This window comes from Haliotis rubra, unplaced genomic scaffold, assembly GCF_003918875.1.
Source record: "Haliotis rubra isolate DU_JTF1 unplaced genomic scaffold, ASM391887v1 Scf52, whole genome shotgun sequence".
Taxonomy (NCBI): domain Eukaryota; kingdom Metazoa; phylum Mollusca; class Gastropoda; order Lepetellida; family Haliotidae; genus Haliotis; species Haliotis rubra.
In genome coordinates, this window is record NW_025767213.1 from 1,158,087 (window position 1) to 1,181,496 (window position 23,410).

General features: G+C 37.4%; 1 protein-coding gene across 1 annotated transcript in view; it reads left to right on the forward strand.

Moving 5' to 3' along the window:
• The window catches only part of LOC124292534 (regulator of G-protein signaling 22-like), a 134,752-nt gene extending 115,987 nt beyond the window's left edge, over window positions 1-18,765 (forward strand). The window contains 4 exon segments of the mRNA XM_046729658.1: window positions 6,242-6,464; window positions 7,590-7,707; window positions 8,083-8,159; window positions 16,659-18,765. Coding sequence (XP_046585614.1) covers window positions 6,242-6,464; window positions 7,590-7,707; window positions 8,083-8,159; window positions 16,659-16,894 — 654 coding nt within the window. The 3' untranslated portion in view covers window positions 16,895-18,765.
• The last annotated feature ends 4,645 nt before the right edge of the window (window positions 18,766-23,410 follow it).

Below are 23,410 nucleotides of genomic sequence, written 5' to 3' on the forward strand. Positions count from 1 at the left end.
ATCATAATTATGGATGTCAGAGTCAACAACAATCAGGAGGCTACTATGGCCATCATAATTATGGATGTCAGAGTCAACAACAATCAGGAGGCTACTATGACCATGATAATTATGGATGTCAGAGTCAACAACAATCAGGCTACATGTCAGAGTCAACAACAATCAGGAGGCTACTATGGCCATCATAATTATGGATGTCAGAGTCAACAACAATCAGGAGGCTACTGGATGACCATCAGGAGGCTACTATGACCATCATAATTATGGATGTCAGAGTCAACAACAATCAGGAGGCTACTATGACCATGATAATTATGGATGTCAGAGTCAACAACAATCAGGAGGCTACTATGACCATGATAATTATGGATGTCAGAGTCAACAACAATCAGGAGGCTACTATGACCATCATAATTATGGATGTCAGAGTCAACAACAATCAGGAGGCTACTATGGCCATCATAATTATGGATGTCAGAGTCAACAACAATCAGGAGGCTACTATGACCATCATAATTATGGATGTCAGAGTCAACAACAATCAGGAGGCTACTATGACCATGATAATTATGGATGTCAGAGTCAACAACAATCAGGAGGCTACTATGGCCATCATAATTATGGATGTCAGAGTCAACAACAATCAGGAGGCTACTATGACCATGATAATTATGGATGTCAGAGTCAACAACAATCAGGAGGCTACTGTGGCCATCATAATTATGGATGTCAGAGTCAACAACAATCAGGAGGCTACTGTGGCCATCATAATTATGGATGTCAGAGTCAACAACAATCAGGAGGCTACTGTGGCCGTCATAATTATGGATGTCAGAGTCAACAACAATCAGGAGGCTACTATGGCCATCAGAATGAAGGATGTCAGAGTCTACAACAATCAGGAGGCTACTTTGGCCATCAGAATTATGGATGTCAGAGTCAACAACAATCAGGAGGCTACTATGGCCATCATAATTATGGATGTCAGAGTCAACAACAATCAGTAGGCTTCTGTGGCCATCATAATTATGGATGTCAGAGTCAACAACAATCAGGAGGCTTCTGTGGCCATCATAATTATGGATGTCAGAGTCTACAACAATCAGGAGGCTTCTGTGGCCATCATAATTATGGATGTCAGAGTCAACAACAATCAGGAGGCTTCTGTGGCCATCATAATTATGGATGTCAGAGTCAACAACAATCAGGAGGCTTCTGGCCATCATAATTATGGATGTCAGAGTCAACAATCAATCAGGAGGTCAGAGTCAACAACAATCAGGAGGCTACATCATAATTATGGATGTCAGAGTCAACAACAATCAGGAGGCTACTATGACCATCATAATTATGGATGTCAGAGTCAACAACAATCAGGAGGCTACTATGACCATGATAATTATGGATGTCAGAGTCAACAACAATCAGGAGGCTACTATGGCCATCATAATAATGGATGTCATGGAGTCAACAACAATCAGGAGGCTACTATGACCATCATAATTATGGATGTCAGAGTCAACAACAATCATGGGAGGCTACTACAACCATCATAATTATGGATGTCAGAGTCAACAACAATCAGGAGGCTACTATGGCCATCATAATTATGGATGTCAGAGTCAACAACAATCATGGATGGGAGGCTACTATGACTACGCGATAATCAGGATGGTGACCATGATAATTATGGATGTCAGAGTCAACAACAATCAGGAGGCTACTAAGGCCATCATAATTATGGATGTCAGAGTCAACATCAATCTGGAGGCTACTATGGCCATCATAATTATGGATGTCAGAGTCAACAACAATCAGGAGGCTACTATGACCATCATAATTATGGATGTCAGAGTCAACAACAATCAGGAGGCTACTATCGCCATCATAATTATGGATGTCAGAGTCAACAACAATCAGGAGGCTACTATGGCCATCATAATTATGGATGTCAGAGTCAACAACAATCAGGAGGCTTCTGTTGCCATCATAATTATGGATGTCAGAGTCTACAACAATCAGGAGGCTACTATGGCCATCATAATTATGGATGTCAGAGTCAACAACAATCAGTAGGCTTCTGTGGCTATCAGAATTATGGATGTCAGAGTCAACAACAATCAGGAGGCTACTATGGCCATCATAATTATGGATGTCAGAGTCAACAACAATCAGGAGGCTACTATGGCCATCATAATTATGGATGTCAGAGTCAACAACAATCAGGAGGCTACTAAGGCCATCATAATTATGGATGTCAGAGTCAACATCAATCTGGAGGCTACTATGGCCATCATAATTATGGATGTCAGAGTCAACAACAATCAGGAGGCTACCATGGCCATCATAATTATGGATGTCAGAGTCAACAACAATCAGGAGGCTACTATGACCATCATAATTATGGATGTCAGAGTCAACAACAATCAGGAGGCTACTATGGCCATCATAATTATGGATGTCAGAGTCAACAACAATCAGGAGGCTACTATCGCCATCATAATTATGGATGTCAGAGTCAACAACAATCAGGAGGCTACTATCGCCATCATAATTATGGATGTCAGAGTCAACAACAATCAGGCTGCAGATTATTTTTTTGTACAATGTTCAGGGTAAAAAATATAGAAAATACAGTAACATCCCAAAAGCTTGATAAAGCAAGATGATGCACACTTACTATTTATTCACCTCTACATTTACGAAACATGAACTTCACAATGACATTTTATTTCCATATGAGTGAACGTAAATATTATCTGATATTGTTTCCTCCTTTCTTAGTCTTTCAAAAACAATTCATCTTTTCCCAGTCATATCATGTGTCATGTTAATCTGAGCCCTGTTAGGCCCCACAACTGAAATGTCATTCCAGGAAACTGGAGCCTTCATTTATGATGGAATTCTACTGTTGAAACTGTCACTGCAAGAAACTCTCATTACCTCCACATTATATGTCCCATATCATAATGTTCCGTCAGATGTATTATCAGACCTGCATGACAACAGTTGCCAGGTCGTTTATGTTATCATTTTAATTGCATCTTGGAATCATGGTCATGCACATACAGACATCTTGATGAAAACTGTATCATATTATCACAGCCTCATCAGAAGTACGTCATAGTGTACAGGTTTATGTGGTAGTGACACAAAATAACCATCAGTTTTTGTTTTCAGAAGCTTCATTTCATGTCACATACTTATAATGATGTTTTGATGATAAATGTAATACATCCCATATCCCAGCCAAAATCATTACTCCCCAGTTGTAAATATATGTACCATACCCATATTGCTATTACCATCACAAACAAGGGTGCCCATATTGCAATTACCATCACAAACAAGGATGCCCATATCGCAATTACCATCACAAAAAAGGGGGCCCATATTGCCATTACCATCACAAACAAGGGTGCCCAAATTGCTATTACCATCACAAACAAGGGTGCCCAAATTGCTATTACCATCACAAACAAGGGTGCCCATATTGCTATTACCATCACAAACAAGGGTGCCCATATTGCTATTACCATCACAAACAAGGGTGCCCATATTGCTATTACCATCACAAACAAGGGTGCCCATATTGCTATTACCATCACAAACAAGGGTGCCCATATTGCTATTACCATCACAAACAAGGGTGCCCATATTGTTATTACCATCACAAACAAGGGTGCCCATATTGCTATTACAGTCACAAACAAGGGTGCCCATATTGCTATTACCATCACAAACAAGGGTGCCCATATTGCTATTACCATCACAAACAAGGGTGCCCATATTGCTATTACCATCACAAACAAGGGTGCCCATATTGTTATTACCATCACAAACAAGGGTGCCCATATTGCTATTACCATCACAAACAATGGTGCCCATATTGCTATTACCATCACAAACAAGGTGAGGTGAGGTGAGGTTTAATTGGGTTTAACGTCGTGCTTGAGAATATTTCGCTCATATGACGACGTGCATGCGTGTGTATGTGTATGTGCGGCTGCTTGTATTAGCCCAGACTTAAGCTTGTTTTATAGTGCTGGCCCACTGAGATACCATGCCGCAGTGAAGCATGAATACTCCACTCAGACACATTATACTGACTCTGAGCCGACCAGTCCTTGTTGTACCCATTAATGCCGAGCGCCAGGCACGGACCAACAAGTACCATATTTTAACGTCTTTTGGTATGACGCGGTCGGGGATCGAACCCGCGACCTTCCGCTCTCTGGGCGGATGCTCTAACCACTACACCACGGAGGCGGTATCACAAACAAGGTGCCCATATTGCTATTACCATTACAACTGAGTCTATAGAGTGTCTATGTGAATTCAATTATCTGTTCAATGCCATGAGACTCGTCTCCATTGTGATGTCATTTCTTGCCTTGTGTCTTTTGTGTCCATGAGTTTTGCATGACTGTATTTCACTTTCCGCTGTTTGTTGATGCATGTTAGTCATGTTGTGCCCAGAAATGTACATGACTGTACTTTTTTAAGTTTTAAGTTTGGTTGAGGCCAGTTTTCCATGTGTGTTCAATGTGTAGAGTAGAGTCTACCAGTGTGAAGGTAGAGGAGGTGACTAGAACTGTACTAGACACATGTCCTGGTTACCTACTTCATGCCTGCTGCTCTCTCCTGTCAGTACACGGGCAGTCAAGACTATTAACTGATTATGGATATGGCGAAACATAATTTATTAATACAAATCAGATTATTTATTAATGCTAGCCTAATGATTTATGAATGTTGAGGTTGCCTTATCTAAATGATAAACTAAATGTGTTCAGAGTGCTGATTTGAGGCCAACACTTTCATGTCCTGACCACTGCTATCAGTGTAGCTTGGAGACTGGAATCTACACAGACATTATGTTGGGTGTGTGACCTGAAGTCAGGGCTTGTCTTGTTTAGTTCTCCATGTAGACTGACACTAAAGAAGCTATTTGTCCATTGGGTTACAGCAGGGATGGGTTATCTGGGTACCAGGTAATTTACTTTCAACATAGAAGTACCCAAAGCAATGGTCACCTATCATTGCCATCTGTTTGGTAATATATACATGGACACAATCAAATACCAATTGGGATGGAAAGTGCTTTGTAAGTTATGACTGAAATAAATGAAAAAGTCAAAAGGGATAATACACTTTAATTCTTTAATTCACTGTTAGTCATTACTAATTTACCATTGGCTGAAAAAAATGCAAGAAAGGTGTAGGTATAGGGTAGGGTAATTTCAACAGTCCTAGAACCTTTCTCTCAGGTCTTTTACTCAATGCTATTACCGAAGGGGCCATTGCTGTGTGAGGTACTACACTAATCTACCAGGTATGTTTCTGTATTCAGAAATGTACCCTTGTCTAAACCACAGTACAGAATTGTTCCAACTGGTCACTGGAGGAGGCCATTCAAACAGTGAAACTAGTTAGGGTCACTTGTTATGTACACCAGAGACCATATACTGGTATCAGTATATGGCTTCTGTAGAGACTTTCATGTTGCAGGAAGAATGGTTGTGTGAAGATAGTGACTGTATTGTTGAAATAAGATGGACCAACACCAACAGAATCACCCAGTCCTCCAGTCTTATACAGTTCCAAGTCCAGTTATCAGAATGATGGTTTGGGCAAGGGTACATTTCTGTAAATAGAAGGCATCCTTCACATCAACAACTCCATCAGCTAAATTTTAGTCATCTACCGATTCAAGTTTTTCTGTTCTAAGTCCATAAATCATCAAAGATTGCCTTAATTATATAGTGATAATGTTTCAGTTTCAGACAAAGCACTAACTACAATATTTAGTCCTCTACTGAAAAAGGACCCACGAATCCTTTGAGCCTAGTCTTGCTTTAATTAGTGGATGTAACTTGAACTACCAGGGCTAGGCAGTTACTAGTTACTCACCCAGATAATGATATGGGTTAAACCTGAAGCTGACAGCAACATTTTGAATAAACTCACAAGGACATTTTTGATAGTAGGAAGAATCTATAAAAAACATTAATTTAATTAGAATTAATGAAAAGAGAACTTCTGATCATTATTAAGTCACACTGGACAGAATAGTGAAGTCCGAGACATGAAAGTTTAAAGTGAGTCAGATAAAGATGATGTAATATACTGTTAATTTAGTATGTCCATTGGTGTTTGTAATGTTCCATCATACCTCATGTAAAACGTTTGTAGTTTTAGAAGTATTGAATTCTTACAGAACTTTTAAATGGTTTTCCAGGAGCGAGAACGTCGCATCGCTTTGGGTTTGCCAGTTGATGGAGAGGAGGATGATGACCTTTTTATTGACCCTTTTAAGGCCATGGATGAAAGCGAGGCCGAGTTAGAGGACCGTGAAGGAGACAAGGTGTCATGGACATATTCGAACTACATGCGGGCATTGGAGAAGGAAGACTTACTGAATAACACTGATGAGAGCATGTTCAGCTCACTCACTGATGGAAGTAAGACACTTAGCTACATTTACTCGCTATCAATATAATGGCAAAGAATGATAAAAAGTATTAAGTAATTACTTCATCAGGTACAAATGCATAATTTCCTTGTTTGAAGTGTACCGGTATAATGTGAAAACGAACAATTGTGTTGTGTGAATTTCAGCCTCAAGAGTACGAAAATGAAAACAACTTTTTATGCTTGACCTTTGTTAAGGTCATATGTCTGATATGTTGAAATGCATACCTCACCAGTAGAGGGACCAATTTCATAATACACATTGATAAATAACCTAACTATATGTTCTTTGACATTTATCCTGAAATGGTTAACTGAATGATGGTTCAATCTAAAATATATTTTCTGAATGCAACTGAGTGATATTCCAAATCTCTACACTGTGTTGTCTGTGTATTTGAAATTCTGCACAGCAAAAACTAAAAATAAGGCTGTTTGTTGGCAAGTGAGATAAAGGCTTTTGTTGTGTGGTCCAAAAGCTGTAGAATTTTAATAGAGTTACCTGCCCCTGCCCCCAGCTGCATGCATGTATTGAGGTATGTGGCAAGGGTCACCATAATTGCAACTCCATAGGCCATTGTTGTTTCTTCAAATAAACCAAATGGCCGCTGGCAACATCAAATAGATTGTCAGAGATTTCCACATTCTGCTGAAGTCAAGTGGTACCAGTGGGTGGCTTGCTGGCTCCCAGCAACACTAACCCAACACACAGCTTCAGCCCTGTGACAGTAGGACCAGCATCATGTCTTGGACACACCATTTGTAGGTCTTGATGACAATGTAATGAAGCTAACCTTTACCATGTGTATGTATTCAATAGAGATAATATGCTTAGACCATATATATCAGTATATGGTCTCTGCCAAACCTAAGAATATTATTGGTATAAGTCTCTGGGTTTTGGTCTCTGGGTCTTGACGTTTGATATACTCAGTGTTATAAGACAGGTTATTACCCATGTAAGCTTACTTGTGCAGTGATGGTGGTCTGTTGATGGGGAGAAAGTTCTGGAGCAGACACAGACATACATATTCAGCAGAAGCCTGTTCCTAGCCTACAAGATTTAGGAAGTGTTGATGAGATAGATGTAAGTACTTCATCATCTTCATCCCCAGACTCTTTCAAGGAGCTGAACCTGGAGATGATAGCAGAGAATCTTGGGAGGGAGGACAGCCCCCCTCCAAGCAACAAGAAGTCTGTCCGGTCTGAGGAGACACAAACTACTCCATACAAGTCAGTGTTCTACCAATCTATTATCCAATGTCCATCCTGAACCAATGATGTAGAAAACAGGAATAAAAAACAGTACTGTGTCTTACTGGGATTGTTTTCCCTGGTTTAGAATGACTGATATTGGTATTTCTTGATCAGGATGAGAATATGACCTGACACATTAACGCTCAAGATAATGCCAACAAACTGACTCGGCCTAAACCCCAAATACTAGTATCTAATATGATCCGTTGTACATTTAAGTCAAAAAGCTCAGTGGTGAAACAAAGAAACAGTGAATGTAAAAGACCCTGTTTTAAAATAGTTCAGTTTAAATAACAGCCACTGTAATGGTAATAAGTCATAAAAATATTTATCTTGATATTTTTTTTATAGGAAAGCGAGTCGAGCTGAGACGTCGCTGAAACTCGTAGAGGACAAAAGTCCAAGAAGAAGCCCTGAACCAGCATCAGGTAACTGTTACTGTAGTAGTGGTATACAACAGCCAGGTTGATAACTATAGATACAATGTTGTACATAGCTGGTAGCAGGTAACTGTTACTGTAGTAGTGGTACTACAACAGCCAGGTTGATAACTATAGATACAATGTTGTACATAGCTGGTATCAGGTAACTGTTACTGTAGTCGTGGTACCTTACCAGCCGCGTTGATAACTATAGATACAATGTTGTACATAGCTGGTATCAGGTAACTGTTACTGTAGTCGTGGTACCTTACCAGCCGCGTTGATAACTATAGATACAATGTTGTACATAGCTGGTATCAGGTAACTGTTACTGTAGTCGTGGTACCTTACCAGCCGCGTTGATAACTATAGATACAATGTTGTACATAGCTGGTATCAGGTAACTGTTACTGTAGTAGTGGTTACTACAACAGCCAGGTTGATAACTATAGATACAATGTTGTACATAGCTGGTATCAGGTAACTGTTACTGTAGTAGTCGTGGTACTACAACAGCCAGGTTGATAACTATAGATACAATGTTGTACATAGCTGGTATCAGGTAACTGTTACTGTAGTCGTGTACCTTACAGCAGCCAGGTTGATAACTATAGATACAATGTTGTACATACTGGTATCAGGTAACTGTTACTGTAGTAGTGGTATCTACAACAGCCAGGTTGATAACTATAGATACAATGTTGTACATAGCTGGTATCAGGTAACTGTTACTGTAGTCGTGGTACTACAACAGCCAGGTTGATAACTATAGATACAATGTTGTACATAGCTGGTATGGTAATCAGGTAACTGTTACCAACAGCCGGGTTGATAACTATAGATACAATGTTGTACATAGCTGGTATCAGGTAACTGTTACTGTAGTTACTGTAGTCGTGGTACCTTACCATACAATGTTGTACATAGCTGGTTGATAACTATAGATACAATGTTGTACATAGCTGGTATCAGGTAACTGTTACTGTAGTAGTGGTACTACAACAGCCAGGTTGATAACTATAGATACAATGTTGTACATAGCTGGTATCAGGTAACTGTTACTGTAGTAGTGGTACTACAACAGCCAGGTTGATAACTATAGATACAATGTTGTACATAGCTGGTATCAGGTAACTGTTACTGTAGTAGTGGTACTACAACAGCCAGGTTGATAACTATAGATACAATGTTGTACATAGCTGGTATCAGGTAACTGTTACTGTAGTACTACAACAGCCAGGGTAACTACAACAGCCAGGTTGATAACTATAGATACAATGTTGTACATAGCTGGTATCAGGTAACTGTTACTGTAGTCGTGGTACTAGCTTTAACAGCCACGTTGATAACTATAGATACAATGTTGTACATAGCTGGTATCAGGTAACTGTTACTGTAGTAGTGGTACTACAACAGCCAGGTTGATAACTATAGATACAATGTTGTACATAGCTGGTATCAGGTAACTGTTACTGTAGTCGTGGTACTACAACAGCCAGGTTGATAACTATAGATACAATGTTGTACATAGCTGGTAGCAGGTAACTGTTACTGTAGTCGTGGTACCTTACCAGCCGCGTTGATAACTATAGATACAATGTTGTACATAGCTGGTATCAGGTAACTGTTACTGTAGTAGTGGTACTACAACAGCCAGGTTGATAACTATAGATACAGGTTGATAACTATAGATACAATGTTGTACTTAGCTGGTAGCAGGTAACTGTTACTGTAGTCGTGGTACCTTACCAGCTGCATTCATAACTATAGATACAATGTTGTACTGAGCCTGTGTAGGTATAATGCATGGTGTAAATGGTTGTAACACATACCAGCATGTGTGATAAGTACTGCTGTTCCACAGACCCTGTATCAGGTATGGTGTATATGGTTGTAACACATACCAGCATGTGTGATAAGTACTGATGTTCCACAGATCCTGTATCAGGTATGGTGTAAATGGTTGTAACACATACCAGCATGTGTGATAAGTACTGATGTTCCACAGACCCTGTATCAGGTATGGTGTAAATGGTTGTAACACATACCAGCATGTGTGATAAGTACTGATGTTCCACAGACCCTGTATCAGGTATGTATCAAGTATGGTGTATATGGTAGTAACACACATACCAGCAAGTGTGATAAGTACTGATGTTCCACAGACCCTGTATCAGGTATGGTGTATATGGTTGTAACACACATACCTGCAAGGTTCGCATGGAATATGTCTATTCTGTATTTCATGTAATATCAAGGTAGGAAACTCTCGGTGGTTTGACATGTAGTTACTTGGCGACAATCTATTGATGTGAGTCAGGCAAGGAAGAACATCCACTTATTAATGTATGACAGCATGTTATGGCGTTATCATACGTTTTTGTCCATGACAGCAATATAATATGCTGCTGTTGAGCAATCAGCTCTAAATCAGAATGGTGTTTTGACTGCAAAGCCTGGGAAGAAACTGTTCTTTGTGTGTCAAGCAGTTGTTGCCCATATCTCCTTCTCCTGATCGGGAGTCCATCAACATTCTACCATGAATAAGTCATCAGCTCTTCAGAGTATCTCTCAATCTACATTATTTACAGCAGCAGTTTTGACTTATTAATGAGATTCACATGCTCTTGATCAATATCTTAACGTAATGGCCAGGTTAATTGTTTGTATATTATTTGTGATGATGAGTAGCACTTTAGAAGAATACGATGAGTAACAGAGCCAGTAACTGCAGCAATATGTTCCCATCACAGCACTGTTCAGGCAAAACTGTACATACACAGAGGAGTGAAGTTACTGTCATCATTTAAACATTTAGAAAGGTGAAATTTGAAAAAAACTCCAATGTTTTGTCAAACTTTTGCATTTCTGAAAATATAAATGAAAATGAATGAATGTTTATTTACTCTTGTTTTCAAATTATAAGATTTTTTTTATTCCTCATAATGCACTCTGATAAATTTCAGCTCCAACTGTTTAGCTTGGAAGTGGCACATAAAAAAAATGGCTATTTGTTTTCAAATTATATATGCTAATGGAAAAGAATAAATTTCTATTGATAATTTAGAGATGAGTGAGTGAGTGAATGATTTGATGTGGGTTTGTGACATTCAACAAATTAACATTCCGAGAGGTCTAATGAGGCAGGTTATTGTATGGGCCTGATGACATTGATGGTTGCTCATACTGTCCACCACTGGTTTACCTGGCTCTCAGTCTACTTCTGGTCATGTGGTCAACATGGCTGAACTACTGCTGACTATGGCACAAAAAGACATTCACTCACTCTGCTGTGACGTGTTCATTTTTGAAGTAATCATTGCCACAAATGAACATGAAGAAACTCACAGATGCATATATGTATTGATGTAATTGTGGAGCTTTAGGCAGATATTTTGCCAGATCTTGAAAAAAGCAACATAAATAGTTTACTGGGTACTTAAAACCAGTCATCTTGAGAATATATGGCTTCATAAGAAGTTGAATCACAGGTTTCTTGTCATACCACGCCAGTGAGTGATTCTGCCATTTCCAGGTAATGTGAACCATCTTTCACCTGTTCTAGTCCTGACTGGTGAAATATGTCAAGTTTCAGGAAATTATTACAATATTTTATAACTGACAGAATAAATTTGTCTCAAGAGATATTAAAGTAGCTTACGTTTGAAAGAAAATAATGTAGATGAAAATCACTGTTAAATACTTGAAAGCTTCATGATGAAAAGTTTAAGGTGTGTATCAGAAAAACAGTTAGAATACTTCATGGACAAAATTCTCTGAATCTTTTCAAGGATACATCTGACATCTGACTGAAATCTGCATTAGTCATTGAATGTGAGATGACCATTTTCTTTGATGATTGGCCAAAGCATCCTACTTTCCATCACATCATTTACCATGAAAAGTCAAATTCATTAATATCGTGTGAATCTGCCTCTGTTCTCAAGACAATCCCAGATTCAATCAAGTATGTCCCTTATCATACATCCAATGTCAGTTTGTTTCATTCCAACCCTCTTTTTCTGCCAGGCAGTGCCAAGCTTGTTAAAAGTGGCCAGTGATTCATGGTTGATGTAGCTCTGTGAAGCTCATCTTCAATCTGAGAGGCTCTTTGACCACAGTTTCTTAACAATCATTCTGATGATTGGTCTTGTGTGCCAGTTGTCACCTTAGATTGACAAGATTAACTTGACTGTCATCAACATTATCTGTCTGTCAATATTAAGACTGTACTCTGCTAATTGCTACTTAATTATCTTAAGAGTTTGTGCCACAGTGCTCTGTCTTGTTTCAGGTTCCAACATGCCAATTACATGTACTTGGGTAGCCGTTTTTGACATCACAAACGCTGCATGTAAAAAAATTGTTTAACTGATTTAAGAACAATATCAGAACAAGTTTCAGTGTGTTTTTTATCATTGAAATGTACAGAAACACATTGATACATGTCCCTGGTAATTTCAAGTTTTGACCCAACCGTGTTCAAGTGGGTTATGGCCCGGGGAAAGCGAAATCTGGACCAAACCTCCTCAATTTAGGTGTCGCTTTCGCAGGAACGGTCAAGCTACAGTGAACACAGAGAGCTCTTTATATAGGGCATTTCAATCTCAGTTAATCTCAGTTAACAGGCTTCAAAACTAAAATATTTAATCTTTAATTACCTTAATTGTTTGATCCAGAGGTACAGATAAGCTGCGTATCTGTGTAAATTACGCAAACAATTATGTGAAAACTCAATTCCTTTCAAGTCTATTGCATACAAGTACACTTGAATTTTTGTAAATACTCAATACATTTGATCTAACATGCATACTGTAACATTCTGCAAACCTACTAGAATTTGGAGTAAGCAGACCCATGTGCTACATACGTAGGTTACTGGGGATAGATAGAATAACTGAGGTATATTGTGAGGTTCTATTTCAGCACATAAATAACACACATGTTAACCAACATTGACACTTTATTCTATTTTCACAAATAATGGAAAATGGCAAATACCCAATTGAGTTGGAGTGAGGTGGGTATAATTTATTTGGTTATACTCAAAGGAAAATTAGGATACCCAATTGAGATGAACACAAGCGGCTACATAACTCAATGACCCAAAAAGTTATCTGTAGCTCTGATTGATCTTTGTTAGACAATGTCACATGTAAAAGAGCCTGACTTATTCATTTATTGTATTTATAAGGTAACAGGAAACTTCATCACAGTTAAGAGGCTCAGAGATCGAGTATTGGGGTCGCTCGCTAATCTGAAGTATGGTAATCCGATGTTTTCATAGCAATTCGCTTTCGCGGCACTTCAAGCACAACTTTGGTTTTCAGCTTTACCGGGTATAGGGATTATTGAAATTTCGCTTTCCCGGGCCGACACCTTCAAGTGCACATCATGGAAGATGCTTGCATGGAATTGGCTTGTTTGCATTAAATTCAAGACACATTGTGAATGGAATAACCAATTTCTAAATCCATATAGATTCAGAAACAACATCACCCCAATATGGAATATCCCCTACTTTGTTTGAAAAGTATGCATTTAAAACAAATATTGGGATAATTTGTTACAAAATATTTGTTTAACAGTATGTTTAAAATATGAATATTCTGTAAGTAGATGAATAACCTTAGTAGCACTTTAACTATGTGCATGTGAACTAACTGGACAGATTTCAAGTATATGGAATCATTTTAGGCACCAAAAGAAAATAGTCACATTTTTATGGCCAAAAAATGTTTTTAATCATATAAAGATGGACTCCATTTGGAAAATAATTGAGTCAAAAGGAACTTGAAACATTAATATTATCTTATAGTCATAAACAATTATACTTCATCAAGTTTCAGTTTCTTTGAAAGAAGAGTTGTACAGAGCATAGGGGAGTTTTTGATTACATTAATATCCTCATTTGTCTCATATGAAGTCAGTCTAACCCATATTTGAAATTGATATAACTAGTGACCATTTATGAACCTGATCATGTGTACAAGAATAGTGTCATCAAGCATGAAGTCCACAGAAGTCCAACATTTCACCAGGCTCCAGTGTCAGAAGTCATCATGTTTTGTTTTATGATTCTGTTTTATTATCCTGTTTGTTTCAACCTTTGTTGTACGTTCTGCATGCTTAGTATTGATGTTTGACTTGCAGGCTCGTCTAAAAGCAAGGTAGGGTTGGGTCTGCCGAGTGTTTTGTTGATATTATAGTGTTGTATAGACATCAGCTACCCTACTAGTATACTATAGAGCTGATACAGATAGTGTAACACTACAGACATGTGGCACCACTTGGAACAGGTGGAGATGGACCAGTACCCGCATTGTTATATCGTATTTTAACCATTTACCATTTCATGTTTGGATGAATCCACAATTAAAGAATTCAAAGGTAACTACCTCAGTAAATGAAATAATCTGACTTCAAGAAAGTATTATGTTGTGATTCTATTTAAAAGTAGCACAAGTAAAATGTACAACTATCAGTATCACACAGTAGATGGACAGGTTAGCTACACGTGTAAGTGAACCCCTCTAGGAACAGTAACATTATTTACTTTGTTCCTTTGCCTCTTGTGTGTACCGATAACACAGTTGTAAGCTTAGGGTAGTGCTTTATCTTTTCAATGTTTAGATCCAAACTTCAAAGAAAAAGTTTCAAAAGAACATAATCAAATGAATAACATTTGAAAAATTATATTAATTCAAAATATTTAACCTTTAAAGTAAAGCCAGACCTCTTTTTCTTGACAAACCAAAAGGTTTATGTGGATGAGACTATGGATGAAGCTTCTTAATTTATAAGCTAACATATGTAATATGTAAGCTTGACTAAAGGTGTTCATCACAAACATTATATTCATAATGCAAAGTGGTGCTACAGTATGTCTTTGTGGCTTCTTGTAGATTAAATGTGCTTTTAATGTTGATTTGTATGTTTGTTACAGTAGTGTCCTCGCTCAGAGGTAGTATGTTGTTTAGTGTCGTCTTTCAGATGGGCATGTATCTGCATTAGGCTTGTATGTGAATGTGAATATATTCTTGCAAGAAATGTACTTGCTTTTAGTCTCAGAAAATATTTGCCATTTTTATAGACAAAAAACTTTCTGAAACATAATGAAATGTTTTGATAACTACCAGTACATGTATTAATTTCTAAGATATAACAAAGTTTATGTTTTCACTTCTATCATAGATCTAAAATGATTGGAATTTCTTCAAAGCAGTTAGTCAAGTGAAATGGTATTGACTTAATGTCATTTTAATAAACATCAAGAATATGAATTACGCATTCACAAAAGATGCTGTCTTCTTTCAACATCTCAAAAAAAACATAACATTGACTTTGCTATTTTTACAAGAACTCTTTCCACTTGAGAAAATCTCAAGCTAATTGAAAAAATCTAATTTGACAAGAAAAGTTGTAAACTTGACACTCATGATGAGATCAAACAGATGTATAAATGTGCAAGCAATTCCCTCTGTTATGGCTGCCCTGGCAAATTAACACCTTTGTGGATAGCCTGACCTCCTGGGCTGAATCAGCAATCTCTTAACATCCACTGGGGCCCACCATTTGTTTTGTGTTTTATCGTTTCGCAGTTGTAACCAGCATTATGATTATTCCTCCGCTAGATTACTGCGGCATCAGCATACTGTGCTTTTGTTTGTTTCATGTTGTTTTTTTTGTAAATGTCAATGTAGCTCAGTGTGACCGACAAACCATTCATATCTCTGTGTGCGTGACCCAAAACCATTTGACATTTTCTCCACCTCTCTTCACCTACTTGTTCTTTATGTTTTTTGCTTTGGATTTAAAATTTCATTATAAAACTCACATTTTCAGGCTTTTAAAAAAAGGTGTGTTGATACCTGTCACAATAAAGTGTGAAAAAGGGGTGCATATACCTAAACACTCCATCCATGAGGTATAAATGCATTCCTGTTTTTAAATGTCAAAGATACATCACTTTGGAAATGGAATACTATTGTTTATTGGCAAGCCACACCTAAGTACCTAAACAATTGAGCAAAAACTGTTCTGATAGCTAAATTGTAAACACAGATATTCATAACATTATACAAATGAAAAGGATGTTTTAGTGATACATTAAGGATGAAAGATAATTTTTTTCAGCAAGCCACACAAATATGTCATTCATGTGAAAATATATCACTGATGTCTCTGAGCATGACTTTGAACCATTTAGTGTAATGGGTAATCTGAGAGGGAACCAAAATCTTTTACTCATGGAGGGCTGAAAAATGCTTTCTTAAGAAATATTTTCTTAAACTTATTTTTATTTTATTCTCGAAAAATATATGCATTTATCATATATGTCTTGTTGGTCCCCATAGGGTGACTTCCTGATGTGAATCCTTGTTTGTTTGTTGTTTGCACGACGGCAATATTGTTTAAATATATCAATGATTGGGTAAGTCAAGTCAGGGAGGTGTATGTATATTTGGTTCTTATATAAAAGTGGGTAACTTTGTCTGGTTTTAGGAAAGCCCAAAGGCACTGAAGAAGCTAAACTGAGTCCAAGACTACTTTCTCCAAGATTACAGGAAGCATGTCCAGCTAAAACTCATCAAGAGAAGATAACTCCTACTAAAACAATTCAAGGGAAAACAACTCCTACCAGCCACTCCCATCCAGGTGCTGCCATGAAGCTGATGGACCTTGACAAAGGAAAAGTTAAACTTTCTCGTCAAATTCCACCTCTTGTTCAGAAGAAATGATTAATTTGCCTTGGGTGACCTATTCTCCTGAATTCATTAATATTATGTAGGTTCTAGGAACAGTGATGGAGTTGTCGGCCATGCTGTCTAGAGTTGGTGATGCAACAGCCAAATACATGGACTTGTATTGATGAATATACACGGCAGGTTGACATCTGTACACTATCAGGAGCTTACCTCTGTACACTATCAGGAGCTTATCTTACATAACATTCAATAGCAAATACAGTGAATTTTGTTTATATTTTGGAACTGATTTGAAATAAAGTTCAATGTTTGGTTTGGACACAGACATTAATTAGATTAATTATTGTCAGAGGTTCAATACACCACATCAGTAATCAGTGTAGCAGGGCTGTTACCTTCTGCCATATGAGATATGTCCATAGCCAAAAGTCTAAATCATCTTCGATTTTATGCTAATATGTATTCTTATTTATATCAGTAATATATTGTATTACATCTGTCAAGAATTGGACTATCATTGAAATAACTATAATATTGTGTACAGCTTGAAAAATCACATGTAAAATGTTGATTCTACTCAGAACTACATTTGCATAGATAATGTTTTTCCTGATATAACATGTATGTTCCTTATGTCCCTGACTCTGAACGATTCTTACTGGTCACAGATAAGTTTAAATATTTACACTAGGTGGCTTACAATAAAGCCAGTTCAATTCTTGACATTGGGTAATGAAAGTTTAATGCAGGTGAACGAGCCATGTGAGAAAACAGCCCAGGTCAATCAATGTTGTTTTGTATGTCAAGGTTTGGAGATAATGTTAGTTGAAATTAGCATCCCTTCACACCTTGCCCAAATTACATATTGCTAAGGTTGTAAACAAATAATGTGAATTTTTAAAGAGGTGGTTTCTGAAAAGAAAGAGAATCATTTTGAAAATATTTTTCAGAAAGTTTTTCTTTCCTGTCTCTTGTTCACATATGGTGAATGAAATACATGGTGTTAAAGCTCTTATAACCTGACAATATAGAAGCAATGGCTGTATGTATCATTTCTATATACTTGGCACTCACATTGCCAACATAGACAAGCTGAGTATAAACAATGCAGCTATGAAACTGTTGCTGCCTCTACCCCTGAAACTGACCTGTGAACGGAGTACCACTACCAGTGGAATGATTTCTAGATCTGATCAAGGCATGTTCAACTATAGCCAGATTGCCATCTGTGTTACATAGAGCTTTACTTTGGTAGCTGCACAGTTAAACTCATAAATCAGTGATATACATAGAGATAAGTATCAATTTTAAACCACTAAAGCTCTGTATGTGTCTGTAAGCAGCTTTGATCATCGAACATGTCCACATATATACCCGGTACACACATTCTAACATTGATAGTTTTTGCTTAGCTAGTTTGTAAATATTAATTATTTACAACGAAAAATATGCCATTGTGTACTGTTAGGACATTATATATGCCATATTATTCATTACTATTTATAATTATTTATGGTTATTTATAATTATGATATCCTGACCAACACACTGTGATATCTGGACAAAACTTTTTTCTTGACGTCAATAGATTTGCTTCCCCCAGACAACCCTATGTTTCTCAGACTGGAATCTATTCAAGGTATTATTCCTGGTATTATACTTAGTGCTACTTAGACTGTTTTCCTTCAACTTCAAAACAGTTTAGTTGATATTGTGGAGTGTTAAAGTCTTTAGATATAAAACATCTATTAGTCCATATTTTATTGCTATCCATTATGTTAATTACATTCATGCCATGTATAATTTATGTGTACCCCTATATAGCATGTTGATTTCATCAAACACAGCTGTGATTGCCGATTTATGAGTCCAAGATTTTGCTCATAAAATATTTCCCTTTAGTATACACTTTGTTGTTTCTGTTTTACATGTATTTAAAACATTAAACTGAATGTCATCTGTTTATGTAATATGGATTGGGTGAGCTTTTCAAGATGAGATAATTTGGTCCATATGTGCTTGTGTGTCAGAGCTGTTAATGGAGATTGAATGAATGCTTGGTATTCATTAAAACAACCATACAATATGCACACAACTTGCTTGCTGCATGGAACATGTTTTTTTGACAGCAGGGTCCTTATGGAATGTTTTTACATTGAGAGAGAATGTTTTAGTGAACCAGATGACCCAATATGACTGATGTGGTCTATTGTTTGTTCACAAGTACTTCGAACTCTGTGCTGTTCAGATTGCTGATGACCCAGATTAGGAACTAACAGAATGCTTGGTGCAGTTGTTGATGGTGGTTTTGACAAATGAACGTCACACTTCATATCTCTTCATCACAAATTGGGACACTTTGTGCTTTACATAATTAACTACCCCATTACCTCTTTCCTGTGAAGATCTGGATTAGAATCGGTCTTCAGTAACCAAGGCTTGCTGTAAGAGGCTACTAACGGAATCGGGTGGTCAGGCTCGCTGGCTTGGTTGATACATGTCATTGTATCCCAATTGTGTAGATCGATGGTCATGATGTTGATCACTGAGTTGTCTGGTCCAGACTTGATTATTTACAGATCACCGCCATATAGCTAGAATATTGCTGAGAGCGGCGTAAAACTAAACTCACTCCCTCACTTTTCTGTCTGTAGTACAGATGGATATGTCCAAGATGCATGCATTCACTGTACACAGTTGCAGTCACTGTACACATTCACTGTACACAGTTGCAGTCACTGTACACATTCACTGTACACAGTTGCAGTCACTGTACACATTCACTGTACACAGTTGTAGTCACTGTACACATTCACTGTACACAGTTGCAGTCACTGTACACATTCACTGTTCAGTTGCAGTCACTATACACATTCACTGTTCAGTTGCAGTCACTGTACACATTCACTGTACACAGTTGCAGTCACTGTACACATTCACTGTACACAGTTGTAGTCACTGTACACATTCACTGTACACAGTTGCAGTCACTGTACACATTCACTGTTCAGTTGCAGTCACTGTACACATTCACTGTACACAGTTGCAGTCACTGTACACATTCACTGTACACAGTTGCAGTCACTGTACACATTCACTGTACACAGTTGTAGTCACTGTACATGTTCACTGTACACAGTTGTAGTCACTGTACATGTTCACTGTACACAGTTGCAGCCCAAGATGGGATGAAAGTGGATTTGTCTGCATAATATTTATTAGTATATGTTTTGGTGTCCTAGCAACCAAGTTCATGTGTTTCACCAGCAATAAACATCTTGGAAAGCTGTCACATTGATTTTGTACGAAGGGGTTCATATCTAAAAGTTTTACCTCTATGGGCAAGAAACTTCTACAAAGGTTCATACCAAGTCCAATTCTCTGTTTTTTTATAACAATAGGTTATATGACATGACATTTGAATTTACACACAGTAATCAAAATATATGGATAGTTATTAAGAGAGCCCTAAAAAAGTGTTTAAATGTTGTTGTTTATGTACAGACTCACCAAAATTTTCACTCAACAACTACAAACCAAAAAGACGATGCATTAAGATTATGTCAGATCCAAGGTGAGCATTAAGATTTAGATGCAACAGGGAAAGTGTCAACATTTAACACCTTTACTAGGGATGTAGCAACAAGCATGTACTGAGCAACAAGGATATACTGAGCAACAAGGATATACTGAGAAACAAGGATATAACTTTTTTGAGTGGCATGTTTACAAGGATATAATGAGCAACAAGGATATACTGATGACCAACAAGCATAAACTGAGCAACAAGCATATACTGAGTAACAAGGATATACTGAGCAACGAGCATATACTGAGCAACAAGCATATACTGAGTAACAAGGATATACTGTGCAACAAGGATATAATGAGCAACAAGCATATACTCAGCAACAAGGATATACTGAGCAACAAGGATATACTGAGCAACAAGGATATACTGAGTAACAAGGATATACTCAGCAACAAGGATATACTCAGCAACAAGGATATACTCAGCAACAAGGATATAAGGATCTACTGAGTAACAAGGATATACTGAGCAACAAGGATATAATGAGCAACAAGCACATACTCAGCAACAAGCATATACTCAGCAACAAGGATATAATGAGCAACAAGCATATACTGACCAACAAGCATATACTGAGCAACAAGGATATACTGAGCAACAAGGATATACTGAGTAACAAGGATATACTGAGTAACAAGCATATACTGAGGAACAAGGATATACTCAGCAACAAGGATATACTCAGCAACAAGCATATACTCAGCAACAAGGATATACTGAGCAACAAGCATATACTGAGTAACAAGGATAGACTGAGTAACAAGCATATATTGAGGAACAAGGATATACTCAGCAACAAGGATATACTCAGCAACAAGCATATACTCAGCAACAAGGATATACTGAGCAACAAGCATATACTGAGCACCAAGCATATACTCAGCAACAAGAATATACTCAGCAACAAGGATATACTGAGGAACAAGGATATACTGAGTAACAAGCATGTACTGAGCAACAAGGATATACTGAGTAACAAGGATATACTCAGCAACAAGCATATACTCAGCAACAAGGATATAATGAGTATCAAGGATATACTGAGTAACAAGGATATACTGAGTAACAAGGATATACTGAGCAACAAGGATATACTGAGCAACAAACACATACTCAGCAACAAGCATATACTCAGCAACAAGGATATAATGAGCAACAAGCATATACTGACCAACAAGGATATACTGACCAACAAGCATATACTGAGTAACAAGGATATACTGAGTAATAAGCATATACTGAGCAACAAGGATATACTGAACAAGGATATACTGAGTAAGAAGGATATACTGAACAACAAGGATAAAATGAACAAGCACATACTCAGCAACAAGCATATACTCAGCAACAAGGATATAATGAGCAACAAGCATATACTGAGCAACAAGCATATACTGAGCAGCAAGGATATACTGAGTTACAAGCATATACTGAGCAACAAGCACAAACTGAGCAACAAGCATATACTGAGCAACAAGGATATACTGAGTAACAAGCATATACTGAGCAACAAGGATATATTGAGTAACAAGGATATACTGAGCTACAAGGGTATACTGAGTAACAAGCATATTGACTAACAAGCATATTGAATAACAGAAATATATTGAGTAACAAGGATATACTGAGTGACAAGCATATACTAAGCAACAAGGATATACTGAGCAACAAGGAAATACTAAGCAACAAGGATATACTGAGCAACAAGGAAATACTGAGTTACAAGCATATATTGAGCAAGCATATACTGAGCAAAAAGGATATACTGAGTTACAAGGATATACTGAGCAACAAGCATATACTGAGCGACAAGGATTTACTGAGTTACAAGGATATACTTAGCATCAAGGATATACTGAGCAAGAAGGATATACTGAGTTACAAACATATACTGAGTAACAAACATATACTGACCAACAAGGATATACTGAGTTACAAGGATATACTGAGCAACAAGGATATGCTGAGCAACAAGGATTTACTGAGTTACAAGGATATACTTAGCAACAAGCATATACTGAGCAACAAGGATATACTGAGTTACAAGGATATACTGAGCAACAAGCATATACTGAGGAAGAAGGATATACTGAGTTACAAGGATATACTTAGCAACAAGCATATACTGATCAACAAGGATATGCTGAGCAACAAGGATAGACTGAGTTACAAGGATATACTGAGCAACAAGGATATACTGAGTTACAAGGATATACTGAGCAACAAGCATATACTGAGGAAGAAGAATATACTGAGTTACAAGGATATACTGAGTTACAAGCATATACTGAGCAAGAAGGATATACTGAGCAACAAGCATATACTGAACAACAAGTATATACTGAGCAACAAGGATATAGATTTTTTTAGTTGCATGTTTACAAGGATATAATGAGCAACAATGATATACTGATGAGCAACAAGCATATACTGAGCAACAAGCATATACTGTGAGCAACAAGCATATACTGAGTAAGAAGGATATACTGAGCAACAAGCATATACTGAGCAACAAGCACATACTCAGCAACAAGCATATACTCAGCAGCAAGGATACAATGAGCAACAAGCATATACTCAGCAGCAAGGATATACTGAGCAACAAGGATATACTGAGTAACAAGCATATTCTGACCAACAAGCATATACTGAGCAACAATCATATACCGAGCAACAAGGATATACTGAGCAACAAGGATATACTGAGTAACAAGCATACTGAGTAACAAGCATACTGAGTAACAACCATATTGAATAACAAACATATATTGAGTAACAAGGATATACTGAACAACAAGGATATACTGAGCAACAAGCATATACTCAGCAACAAGGATATACTGAACAACAAGGATATACTGAACAACAAGGATGTAACTTTTTTGAGTGGCATGTTTACAAGGATATAATGAGCAACAATGATATACTGATGAGCAACAAGCATATACTGAGCAACA